The 12,789-nt window shown below is 45.2% G+C and overlaps 1 protein-coding gene across 7 annotated transcripts in view; it reads left to right on the forward strand.

Moving 5' to 3' along the window:
• Positions 1-12,789, forward strand: part of LOC135814854 (mushroom body large-type Kenyon cell-specific protein 1-like) — a 72,775-nt gene that overhangs the window by 50,525 nt on the left and 9,461 nt on the right. For all 7 annotated transcript variants that reach the window (XM_065328049.1, XM_065328071.1, XM_065328063.1 and 4 more), the window contains exons 9-15: positions 267-491; positions 998-1,088; positions 1,271-1,335; positions 3,085-3,258; positions 3,389-3,472; positions 7,797-8,108; positions 11,864-12,199. In XM_065328049.1, coding sequence (XP_065184121.1) covers positions 267-491; positions 998-1,088; positions 1,271-1,335; positions 3,085-3,258; positions 3,389-3,472; positions 7,797-8,108; positions 11,864-12,199 — 1,287 coding nt within the window. The remainder of the gene's footprint in view (positions 1-266; positions 492-997; positions 1,089-1,270; positions 1,336-3,084; positions 3,259-3,388; positions 3,473-7,796; positions 8,109-11,863; positions 12,200-12,789) is intronic.

Here is a 12,789-nt window from a genome sequence, read left to right on the forward strand (position 1 = left end):
GCGATGAAAACTAGACGGTCAGGCCAAGAAACGATACAGTCTATCTACCGTCTCTTGGTTGATTTAAACTGTACTGGTGCTCATTTGTATGAATGCTTTTAAACGTTTTGAAGTGAAGCGCATATTTTAATAAGTCGAACCCAGTCCAGTGATACACGTTGGTTCACCTTTACCCTTACCATACTCTCTGTACTCTGTACTCTGTACTTTATTGTCATCACCCTTGCTGGACTCTGCCTCACTTGTTGTTTGGTCACGTGATGCAGGCTTCACTGAATGCAGCAGGTTTTGAAATTATGGATCAAGACTGGCTGGATAGCGAAGAAGTGACTGAATTATTAAACGACCTGGAACGTAAAGAGCCGCAGATACAGGCTGCCAAAGTGAACCAGAGAGCAGACATCGACAAGCAAACGTTTTCAAAGCCACTGAAGGAAAGAGCGCAACACAAAGCAGCTCATGAGAAAAAGAAAAAGGAGCAACTCACCCAGGTAAAGTGCTGAAGGCTATAACAGGGACGGGTCCAGGGGGTTCCGGGGGTTCAGCGGAACCCCCTAAATTTACAAATCTCCTACTGGAATCCATATGCATGTACTATACATGTATCAGCTATTCAGCTTTAGATAAACTGCAACCCCCTGCAGAGATCTCTGGATCAGACCCTGTATAAGACAGTTAGTGTTGGAATATCAAGGAAGGTCCTTGTATAATGTGAATGTGGCGTGATAATTGCAGGTACCGTTTGCAAAAGTGTACCCATTTTGATTTCGAGCACTCATTCAATTCAAGTGCGGAACTACAGTATAAACATGTATATACAGGCTTGTACAGCGTTGGGGAACTCGCTTCCATGGAGGCAATCGCTTCTCGTCCGGGATCAATATATTGAATCAGTTGTCTTCTCCGTTCTGTCTTTCTCACCTTTGCGAGACCTTGACACATTTACACAGCTTGGTCTCACTAACTGGGTGTGTTTTACTGCTGGTCTTCTGTTCAGATGTTTGGTGACGACATGCTACCGGAAATGGGTGCCACTGGCACTCTCTACTCCGGCGACACAGCACAGTCTGATCCGGGCAGCACAGGAAGTAAGGCAGTTTGATGTATGCTGCTGTTGTCCAGGGTTGTGGTGGAATATGATTTTGACAACGTGAATTTGGACGTAGGAATGCTGCTGGCATGCTGGTGTGCACAAGCTGACTGTCTGCAAATTGTGAAATTACATTACCAAGTACAAGTACTGGTGGTGCTTCTCTTGTGTTGACCGCAGTGGCTCAGATGAGAGCAGCTGATCTATCGGCGACAGCAGATACAGGCCTGCCATCGCAAGCATCGGTGAGTGAATGCATGTCAAAGTGCGACCATGCAACGTACATCTGAAATGTGTACAGGTCATTCTATCAGTCCTGATGGTGCTGCTGTTCTAGTCAATATACAGTGATACGCGATTCGCACCATATCCCTACCTGCTGCATTTCGCTCCGCTATCTTCACGTGGCTAGGGCACCCTGTAAGAAGACCATAGGTCTGTGGGGACTGCCCTAGTAAAATATGAATAAATAATAATAATAATAATAATTAAAAAAATACACGTTATCCCATGGTACGGTACTATAGGCCTGTTTCAGCCAATCAGGAGCCTTGCTGACCGGGAAATAATAGCCAATACAATCCCGCGAGGGATGATATTCATTATTAACTTGGTTCACTTTTACCGTACCTACTACGGTGCACCCTGCATTGGCATGCCCCCACCCCCTCTCGATTCGATGCAATGCATCTTGCCACTGGAGTCCTTTCGATCAGAACCCAGCGACAAAATGCACTACACAGAACTGTGAGAGGGTGGGAGCATGCCAATGCAGAGTGCACCGTCGGTACAGTAAAAGTGAACGGAGAGAACTTACCTCCGCGACTACGTCCAAAACCAGATTCCACACAAACAAACAACGAACTCCAATCACTATTCAACTCAACACTACGGCACAAAGGAGACTTCGAGGTGCATCAGTTCTCATTCACTCTTTGTGAACTCGAAAACTACACAAAGTATCACCATCCGAGTGAAAATTACTAATTGCAAGGAGAGATACCGAAACAACACGAAAAGTACACGACGTGAAAGTGAGAGGAAAAATCTTGTACAGAATATTCAACAGTGTGAAAGAAGAAGAGCGCAGCAATCCATGTGTGATGTCGATAAGATATGGATGCAAGATGCGACCCGCAGTGATTATCATGATATTGTATCCAGTACGATTAGTAATTTACCACAAGAACAATCTAAAACGTAGATGCTGCTACAAATCCAGTACATCTATGCCTATAATAATTATAACAAGATCAACGGTCTTCTGATTGCATAGTGGCCGATAGTGACACAACCAAGAGTCTTGATACAACGAAATGCACTTTACTCACTGGTGCCAATGTCCGACGATATGTACAATGTGGTTACTGCCTGCACGGACAGTGTTCAGCAAGGATCCCAAACCGTTGAAAGTAATTAGTTCCACGCCGATCCAATGACAAGGAAGTCAGCACCAGCATCCATAATGACGTTGTATCTCGCCGTGACTTGAAGTATGGCCCTTACTTCGAACCAAATGACTATGTATCATAACAGTGCAATCTTCGTCAATTCTCTCGTCCAACTACTAAAATGCAACTTGTCTCCCGAGCTCCATCGCTCTCAAACCTTGACTGGATTGAAAAGAAAGGCAGCATTTTGTTTTTGGTATAGCTGTACCTTGGTAATTGTATTCAGAACGCAGTTGCGTCGATCCCCAAAATGCGTAGATGTACCTGGGATAAGTAGGATATTAACCCGCGTACTCGGGTGTTACCGTACCCTCATATCATCCCTCCTGCTACGCAGTCGGGATGATATTCGGGAGGTAACACCCTCGTACTTGGGTAATATCCTATACGTGGTTTGCCTGTACCCTTGCCATACTCTCTGGTACTCTGTACTCTGTACTCCCTGTACTCTGTACTCTGTACTCCCTGTACTCTGTACTCTGTACTTTATTGTCATATCCTTGCTGTACTCTGCCTCATTTGTTGTTTGGTCACGTGATGCAGGATTCACTGAATGCAGTAGATTTAGAATTTCTTCTCAACACGGAACAAGACTACCCGCTGGACGAATACCAGGAGGCTGATGAAATGTGGGAGGCGTTGAAACGTGAAGTACGGGCTGCCAACGTGTACCAGAGAGCAGACAGTGACGTGGATCGCAAGCAATCGCAATCATCGGTGAGTGAATGCGAGTCAAAGTGTGACTGTGAAACGCACATCTGAAATGTGTACGGGCGACGAAATGTTTAAAAATTAACCTGTGATCCATAATGACTATATAATCCGGGTTTTCCATTGCTTTTTACAGGCTTCCAGCATTCTGGGTTTTGGCGATATTCCGCTGGGCCTTAACAACAACAGCGCTACAGCAGAAAGTGGAGTAGCATCACAGGTAAACTGAATGTATACAGTTTCTAGGTGTTTGTCCTAGATATGGGTTTGGGTATGTGCATCAGGGTTCTTTTTACTTCCTTCTCCTTGTGGCATGTTGCTGGGAAGTTATGTATAATTATAGTTATTGCCCCGCGGTGTTGCACTGTCAGCACACTGGGTACACCCTCCGGTGTATTAGCTCCCACTTTCCGTGGTAGAGCACTCTTACCTTAGCTGTGCTACCCTAACAATGGACACCCCAAGGTGCGTCAACCTCGGATAGCATGAAACTTGAAGTCGCAGCAAACAAGCCTTGATTGTCCTTGTTCTGTCCTGTATATAGTTATTGCAAAATTTGTAGAAAAATAAAAAGGACCAAGGAAGTACCGAATTTTACCGGTTGTAAGTCGACCCCGGTTATAGGTCGACCCCCGTATCTGGAGATCTCAATTCTGCTTTTTAAAGTTTTCACCCATCGAAGCACTACAAAGCACTCCCTGCTAGTAACACATCAACAAATCATGTAAACATTCTTTACTGGAGGGTATAACTTCCCAATCCTTGAAAAAGGCAAGTAAACAGGCACAAATGTGTACACATGGTACACTCGTGCATGCAGTGCAGGTCATTTTTTGTAAGATACTGATAGTTCCCGGTTATAAGTCGAAACCTGGTTGTACGTCAACCCCCACCCTTTCTCCTTCTATTTTTACCCGTTACTTAACAATCAGCTCATGCGATAACATTGTTAGTGGACATTATAGCGTAAATTGTACTTCCTTTTTCCTTTCTATGAATTAATCCTTGGCTCGCCATCCGCGTCCATTATTCAAAATGTTTGCCAACGTGGGCATTGAAGAGTCAGCGTGAAGAAAGAAATTTTATAAGTGCAATAAAGAATGTAATTGACGCAGAGATGGCCGGACAACATTGGATTTAAAGGGAAAGTATACCCTAAAATGATTTTTGGGCACGCACGAAAAATATGTTAACCCTTAGGTGCCGGTAGGTCGATTTCGACCTATGCTGACAGTGCATACTAAAATCGAGCACAGAGCTGCTCACGTACATCGCAGGTGCCTGATTTTTTGTACAGAAACCCTTCAGTGCTGCAACAGAGAAAGTAGGGGGTTGCATTTGAAAAGGTCGAGTCGTGATCAACGTGATCGCGTAGATCAGCGGAAGTCAATCGAGCATGGCAGCCTGCGCACGCGTTGCGCGACACGAACAAAACGTTGCTGTTTCGCTTCGTTTTCTGACTTTTCGATTAGCACAGTTCATGGCTACTACAGTTGACCTCCGTCATGGATGCTGCGGGAGCGCTTGAGTTGTTTGAAGAGCTGGAGGCCGATGATGCCCCTGTAGAAGAGGAATCAGAAGACGACGATGGTGAATAATCTGACGCTCTTTTCTCTGACGGAAACCTGCTGTCATCAGATGAGGAAGACCGACTCAACGATGATTTGGTTTTCTGTGAATTTATTGAGAACGGCAGCTCTTCAGATGAGGACACATTTTCCAATGATGAGCTTCAAGAAGCTGTAGGGCGAGGGCGAGCGCAGCCAGTTCGTGGACGTGCTCCGCTCATGCTGCGCGGAAGAATTTCTCGCGGCGCTGGTCAAGCTGAGCCAGCTGATGGAACAGCTGATCGTGGCGTGCGTGGCGCCATGGCGCGCGTGGCGGAGGTCGTGGACGAGGTAGTGGATTCGGCGTGCTGAGTGGTGTTGGCGACCAAGATGTTCTTGGACCAGCTCAGTACCCTGACCCTAAGTGTAGATTTTTCTGACTTGAAAATTCAAAAATCAGATTTTGTTGTGTCTTGCCATTCAGAATACATATTTTTGTCTCTACATCATCTAAACGGTTGCGGAGATATAGGCTTTCCAAAACATTGAGCCAAAACTACGAAAAATCTAAAATTCAGTCGGGCACCAAAGGGGTAACACAGAAGGCGCATGCTCTGTTCCCAACAAACTCTCACGCGCTCATTGTCCTTCGAAGTTCACTGTTCCTGATTTCAGTTCTTGCTGTGTCCGCATTGGCAGTGGATTTCTTTCTCAACCCACCCACCCACTCCACTATTGTCATCATCCTGTTTCCTGTTCTAGTTCTCTCCTGTCCGTATCCATTATCATACCGGTCTACAATAACTACACCGATGCCGTCTACCGGCGAAACTCTGTAAATACACGGAGGGAAGTCAACCTTGCTTACCAGGCTCCTCATATGGCTCATTCAGCCTCCCACACTCAGATGGCTCACTCAGCCTTGGCTCACCCAGCCTCTCAATACGGCTCACTCAGTCTCCGCAGCCGGGCCCTGCCCGGCTGCCTCCATACGGCTCACTCAGCCTCCGTAGCAGGGCCCTGCCCAGCTGCCATACACACACATTCGCACAGCTTTAAGTTATCACTCACCCGGAGCCTGGCAAAGCAATTGACAAACCCTCCTATTCCCAAAACTGGTTGCTCGTTGTGTGAGTGCAGCATGCAGATGCTTGTGTTAAATCAAATTCTCTCTATTAATTTTATAGTCTTCAGGGTGCTGAGTCGCATTGTCTTGGTCCAAGGAAGCTGAGACGCTCTCTTCCTTCTTTATTCCCAATCAAACTCACCACTTCCACTGAAACTGGGTGACTACACTCTACTAGATGGGGATTTGCATGCAAAATGGCCATCTTGTACCTGAGAGAATATTTATGCACAATGTCACTAAAAGTGCCACTTTGCTCTTACAAAAGCACAGATGACCGCGATTGGCCCATATGTTGTAGTCTTTTGGATGCGGAGTCGAATGGTTTTGGTCTGGAAAGGCTGCGATGCTGCGTTCAGCCCTCAGTATTCCCAATCGAACATGGCTGAGTAAGCGGTCACGTACTCGTTCGTACACCAGTCGCCTGGTCAACGTGCCTGCAGGCTACGATTTTCACACCAAAATTCAACTCAAAGTTTCAAATGTTCAACTCGAGCGACAGGAAAGCGCCCAAACAGGCTTAGTTGTAGCCTGTTGGCACGGTTACCAGGTGACTGGTGTATGCATGAGAACATGACCGTTTATTCACCCGCGTTCAATTGGGAATAAGAGCCGAACGCTGCATCGCAGCCATTCCGGACCAAGACCAGTCGACTCAGCATCCAAAAGACTACAACATATGGGCCAATCGCGGGCATCCGAGCTTTTATATGAGCGAAACGGCGCTTTTAGTGACATTGTGCATACAAATTCCCATCTAGTAGAGCGCAGTCACCCAGTTTCGGTGGAAGTGGAGAGTTCGATTGGGAGTACAGGAGGAAGGGAGAGTCTCAGCTTATTATAAAGAATTTTATTGCATAATAGCAGTCAGACATGGTGCTAAACAATATACTGAGTGCAAACACAAAGCATTGGGTGATACAGTAGAAAATAACACTAAGTTCACATCTGATAACAAGCTGCGAGAACAATACCTTCTCGCTTCACATATACTGGCACACATGGGGACATAGACAGCAGTAACGACAATACACAAAGCGAAGGGTAGTTGGCCGCAGCCAGATGCGAACCGGATAACAAGTGAGGCATGAAAGCAAGGACTGAGAACAGAGTGTCTCAGATAGAATAGGCGTGCAAGCGCCGACGGACGCAGTAGTGAGGGAAAAAATCGGGTGTATATCCCCAATGGCAATTAGGCATCATGTAGGCATAGCAAGCACATCACGGCAAAAAGCGATGAAAAACAATAATGAGATGCACAGAAATGAAGGGTGGGAAGGCAGGGACACTGGTGAGACTCAAAACTGACTGAAGAAATCAGGAAAAGAAACGACAATAAAGAACACACCAGATGCCATATTTGCAACTGAAATTAGTACCGTCAACTAGGATGAACTCATCTGCTTCACTACCTCTCTCTCTCTCTCTCTCTCTCTCTCTCTCTCTCTCTCTCTCTCTCTCTCTCTCTCTATCTATCTCTCTCTCTCTCTCTCTCTCTCTCTCTCTCACTCAGTCACTCCTTTCTTCCCAGTTGCCGTGCTTGTGACTTCTTGTCCCCTGCTGCCGTGCTCATATTAGTGATCTAACTATCTTCTTCTCGGTTCTGTTTGTCCGCTTATTTTTATATATTTTTCTTTTCTCTTATTATCAGTGGGACCATTGTCATTAGGTTTAGGCCTGTTTTGGAACTCCACTTTAAATAAGGCCAAACAACAACAACAACAACAACAACAACAACAACAACAACAACAACAAATTGTTTCGCGGGAAATCAATTCTCATCTACCTCGCTACGCTCGGCTGGCGAGAAATACGTTATTTATATTTATTGTGTTGAATTCAGTTGTTGGCGATCTTTCCGTTCCTTGTAGAGTCCGCCGCCGCAGTCTGGTGATCCGCCAGCGCAGTCGCAAGCGTCGCTAGTCCCAAGTCCAATCACCACGTCTACCGGTTCCAGTCTCTTGGGCTCGCAAGCATCACATGTATTGCGGGAGCAACCCCAAGAGCAGCCACAGCCAGCGCCCCAGCAACGCCATCAGCGGCAACAGCAGCAACGGACTTTCCGGGAAATAGTTAGCGCCATTCAAGTTCTGCTTGGCATCTTTGGGACCGGTGGCACTTCTGCTGGTGCTTTCACACAGTCCGCTAAAGATATCACTGGTCGTGGCTCAATGACAACACCAGTGAGTTTTGTAGCAAGAAGGACCCAAGGGTGTGTGTGATCCCCGGTAGCCTAATCGGTAGGCCACTGTCAGGTCTCACCACGACCGTACAAAGCGTCAATAACGGTTATTTGGATTTGACCAATCACCTTCGCCATTTTTTTCAAAATGGTGGTCGACCCTTTTTGAATTCTGTATGGTCGTGGTGAGCCCTGACTTTCCCGGAAGGACAGGGGTGCTGGGTTCGAATTTCGCTTGTGGATCCTTCTTTTGCAACAGTTTGAACAATCCAATGCTGGATCAAGGCTGTTTGTTGAACTGACAATTACCCATGAAGTTGATTGTTCCAACTAGGAACACACGCTCCTAGTTGGAACAATCAACTTAATGACTATTACCGCCGAAGTCGCAACTTCTAAGTTTGACAATTACCCGTCTAGATTATAGCTTAGGGAGTTTCCCTGAACGTTTATGGCCCTTGAGTCTCTTCTTGACCTTAGGGTACCTCGACTCAAATGAAAGTTTCCATTGCCGAAACGGAAGGTATTTCGGCATTGTGAATCAATGTACTAGCTTATCATGCTAAAAATATCTGCACTTACTCGAATATCTTTTTGGTAAAAAATATTCTGTACCTAGTATTTTGTTCCTCATGGCTAGGCTCATGGTGGAATTGAAGAAGGTTTCCCTGGAATAACAGAATGGAGAGGGTGTGTACAGTCAACTTTGCTTATAATGACACTCGGCGGGCGTCAAAAAAGTGTCCGTATTTGCAAAATGTCGTTACACCCGAAGTCTCATTATTATGTATTACAGTTGGATGGGACTTTGCTCTGGGCATGGAAATTCTGTCGTTATTCGGGAATTGTCGTTATATCCGCAGCCGTTATAAGCCAAGTTGACTGTATGCCATTTATTTTATTTATTTTTTGATTCCCACCTTCCAACCCGGCAAATATTTAGATTTTGATAAAAACGATTCAAAGCCTCTCAATTATTTTGTAATACTTTGAAGTATAATAATAATAATAATAATAATACGAAGTCTGAAGAAAATGTTGAACAGTCTCTGCTGGGATGACGACTACACCATAGCTCAGTGGTTAGAGCATCGCTAGCTACAAGCGAGGGTCCCTGGTTCGAGTCCTGGTGGTGACAGTCAATTTTTTCTTCAGACTTTTCCCGTTTGTCTCTTTCCCTCTAACTAGTGAAAATAATAATAGTAATAATAATAATAGTAGAAAGGAAAAGGACATATGGAAACGAGTTAAGAGTAACTCTCCACCACTGTAGCTAGATACTATATACAGTCAGAAAGTGCAACAACTAGGCACAAAACTGACAGAGTACTGAGACATTCGATGTCCTGACACCTAGCTTCAACACATTTCCGTAGCGCTAACCGACAGCCTTCCAACTTGGAAGGTTCAAGGTTATGGAAAGACCAAAGAGGGGAAGGCAAGCGCAACGAAAACGAGCACAAGCTACAGTCCCAACGGAACAAAGAATGTCGATTGTCACTGGACGATGACGAGACCAGTCGGCGATTTGACAAAGCGGTCTAACTACAATTCGAAGCAGCAAAGCAGCACACCACCCAACTTGGGTGAGTCAAAAATATCAAAGATAAGTTAAGAAGGGGGAAGCTTTGCGAGAACAAATTGTACAAGCCGAAATCTAAACTCCTACAGTACTCCTCATGCATGACATTGTGATGGACTAGTTGACTACAAAACAAGTTGTTTCACACGACGTACGTTTCGCCATATGGTTCGTGACGGCTCATCATGTGTGCAATAATTGCCGTCCCCTCTTTGGTCTTTCAATAACCTTGAACCTTCCAAGTTGGAAGGCTGTCGGTTAGCGCTACGGAAATGTGTTGAAGCTAGGTGTCAGGACGTCGAATATCTCAGTACTGTCAGATTTGTGCCTAGTTGTTGCACTTTCTGACTGTATATAGTATCTAGCTACAGTGGTGGAGAGTTACTCTTAACTCGTTTCCATATGTCCTTTTCCTTTCCACTTTTATTATTGGCTCAATACCCGAGTTTCAAATAATAATAATAACAATAATAATTTCGTAATAAGTATTCGCATGCAACGACGCAAATCCACACAATTCAGTAGACACTTCTTTTCTATCAAACGTTTTCTTTCCCTTCTCTTCAGGATAGTACAGGGAATGTTGGAAATTTGGAAAAACACATAACTATATAGAAAAATAGAGAAAAAGTCAACACTTCAACATAGGCGATAAAATGACTAAAGTGTGAAAAAAAACTCGAAAACAAAAGCAGCAAGTTGTAGACAAACACGTTGAACACATCAAGAAGCACTTGTCACACTTTCACGAGGTGTGACACCAAACAACTGCAACGATAACACATTCTCCTTCTGTACACATAGTTCTGGATCTAGTTTACGAATATACAGAGCTTCTAACACAGCAAGATGTAACTTAGACCTTCCACGAGTTAAAACCGAAAAGACATCATCACTATACAACTCACGACAATTAGCACTTCCCGACAAATGACCCCGTGAAAGTGTGACAAGTGCTTCTTGATGTGTTCAACGTGTTTGTCTACAACTTGCTGCTTTTGTTTTCAAGTTTTTTTTCACACTTTAGTCATTTTATCGCCTATGTTGAAGTGTTGACTTTTTCTCTATTTTTCTATAATTATAGTTATGTGTTTTTCCAAATTTCCAACATTCCCTGTACTATCCTGAAGAGAAGGGAAAGAAAACGTTTGATAGAAAAGAAGTGTCTACTGAATTGTGTGGATTTGCGTCGTTGCATGCGAATACTTATTACGAAACTGTTTTCCCACCGCCTCCAAACTACTGTTTGAACAATAATAATAATAATAATAATAATAGTTATACTTTCACACAAAACAAGCTCGGTGCAGCACCAATCACGGCAGGGGAACCCGACCCTCCACCATCGCCAACTCACGAAGCATGTGAACTGGACGGTGACGGGCCGGCCGAGCACCCCTGACACACAACACAGCGGAACGTAGCAGCGCGAAAGGCACCCGACAGCGATAGCAACCCATGTATTTCTCGTTTATATTTCTCTAACTCTTTTACCGACAGATGCGTTAGCCCATGGCAGATCTCACCCATGGGGTACATACCAGCTGTTATTCTTATTCTTATTATTGTTACCTCAACTCAACAACTTAAGTAGAACGGTCTCTTTGTTGCATACGCAAACTAACAGTTATTCACCAAATTTCCGGGCATGGCCGACCTTCAGGGTGAAAGCCGTTTGGACTTAAGTATAACTAGCCATACTACTACCAGTAATATTACTGTGGATGACGTTTTTATTCCTTGGATTTGAGTGATAAGGTCGAAAAGAGACTCGAGGGTCATACACGTTCAGGGAATTCCCTAAACTATAGTCTTGACAGGACAGTGCCCTACCCATTAGGTGCTAAATGCATATGAACAGATATTGCATTGATTCTGTCTTTCAGTGTTAAAGACTTTGTGACTTGGACTGATGTGCTGGGTAGATTGACCAAAATTTGTAGATGTTTGCCAATAGACACTTTGGCTAAGCATGTTTGCGTGTTTGCAATACTGCGCTACAGTAGCAGCACTCTTGTGTAAGTGCAGATCATTTCCCTTTTCGGGGTTTCTGAATCACTGCGCTCTTTTGCCGTGCACATGTCAGTGACGAGGGCTGGCAATGTATAATGTGATTTCTTCGTGATATTCGTGATGATGTGCTCTCCACTGCATTCTCGATGGTAATGATACAGCAGCAGCAGCAGCCGCAACAACAGCAGCAGCCGCAACAACATCAACCGTCACAACAGCAGCAGCCGCCACAACAGCAGCAGCCGCCACAACAGCAGCCGCCACAACAGCAGCAGCCGTGGCAACCTCCCTTACCGCCGGCAGCGATTAGCAGTAATCTGTACCAGTCGCAGTATGGTAACACGCCAACGGCATCCTCCGCCAGTGGATCGAGTGGCGCAGCAGTTTACGCTGATACAAGCTCTTCGTACTATCATCTTGGCAACAGACCGGTGCAGCAAGGTCACACATCATACTCTGGATCTTCAGTGAAGGCACTGTCGGAACACCAGAGCAGTGTGAGTAGACAGAGACACATATCAACGCGCGCGCGCGCACGCGTACACACACACACACTGTGCTTGTTCACTGCCAAGGTTGGTCACGTGGGTCTCCCCGGGAGAGGGGAAATATAATCAAAAGGAATCTTGGAAAGATGACTCAATTGGCTATTGAACCGCCCAATGGCCGACACCCCCTGAAATCCCCAGACTAGGGTGGACTGGAAATGATTCCTTTTATGGGATCGCCACACCTCAGTAAGTGGGTGAGGACAAGGTGCAGAAGGATTGACGGCATCAGGGTATCCGTCCCGGGATCCAACTGCATTTGCCCCTGCCCCCAGCGAAGGTACTTGCGAAGGTACTTGCTACTAGTGTGGGTGGCTAAATCAGAGTGGATCTGGTATAAGCTTCACTAGCACCATTGATTACACTAGAGTTAATCTAGCCAGAAGCAGTCCATGGTTAACAAGTATGTATACTTGATGTACTTCAAATAGAAAGTATATGAATCCTGAAACCAACAAAGGTGGTAGGTACAACAATACACCTTCAAGCAGCCAAGCCCGTTGGCAACAGACCCAATATTATCTGGCATAAGTGTACCC

Source organism: Sycon ciliatum, chromosome 1 (genome assembly GCF_964019385.1).
Source record: "Sycon ciliatum chromosome 1, ocSycCili1.1, whole genome shotgun sequence".
Classification (NCBI taxonomy): domain Eukaryota; kingdom Metazoa; phylum Porifera; class Calcarea; order Leucosolenida; family Sycettidae; genus Sycon; species Sycon ciliatum.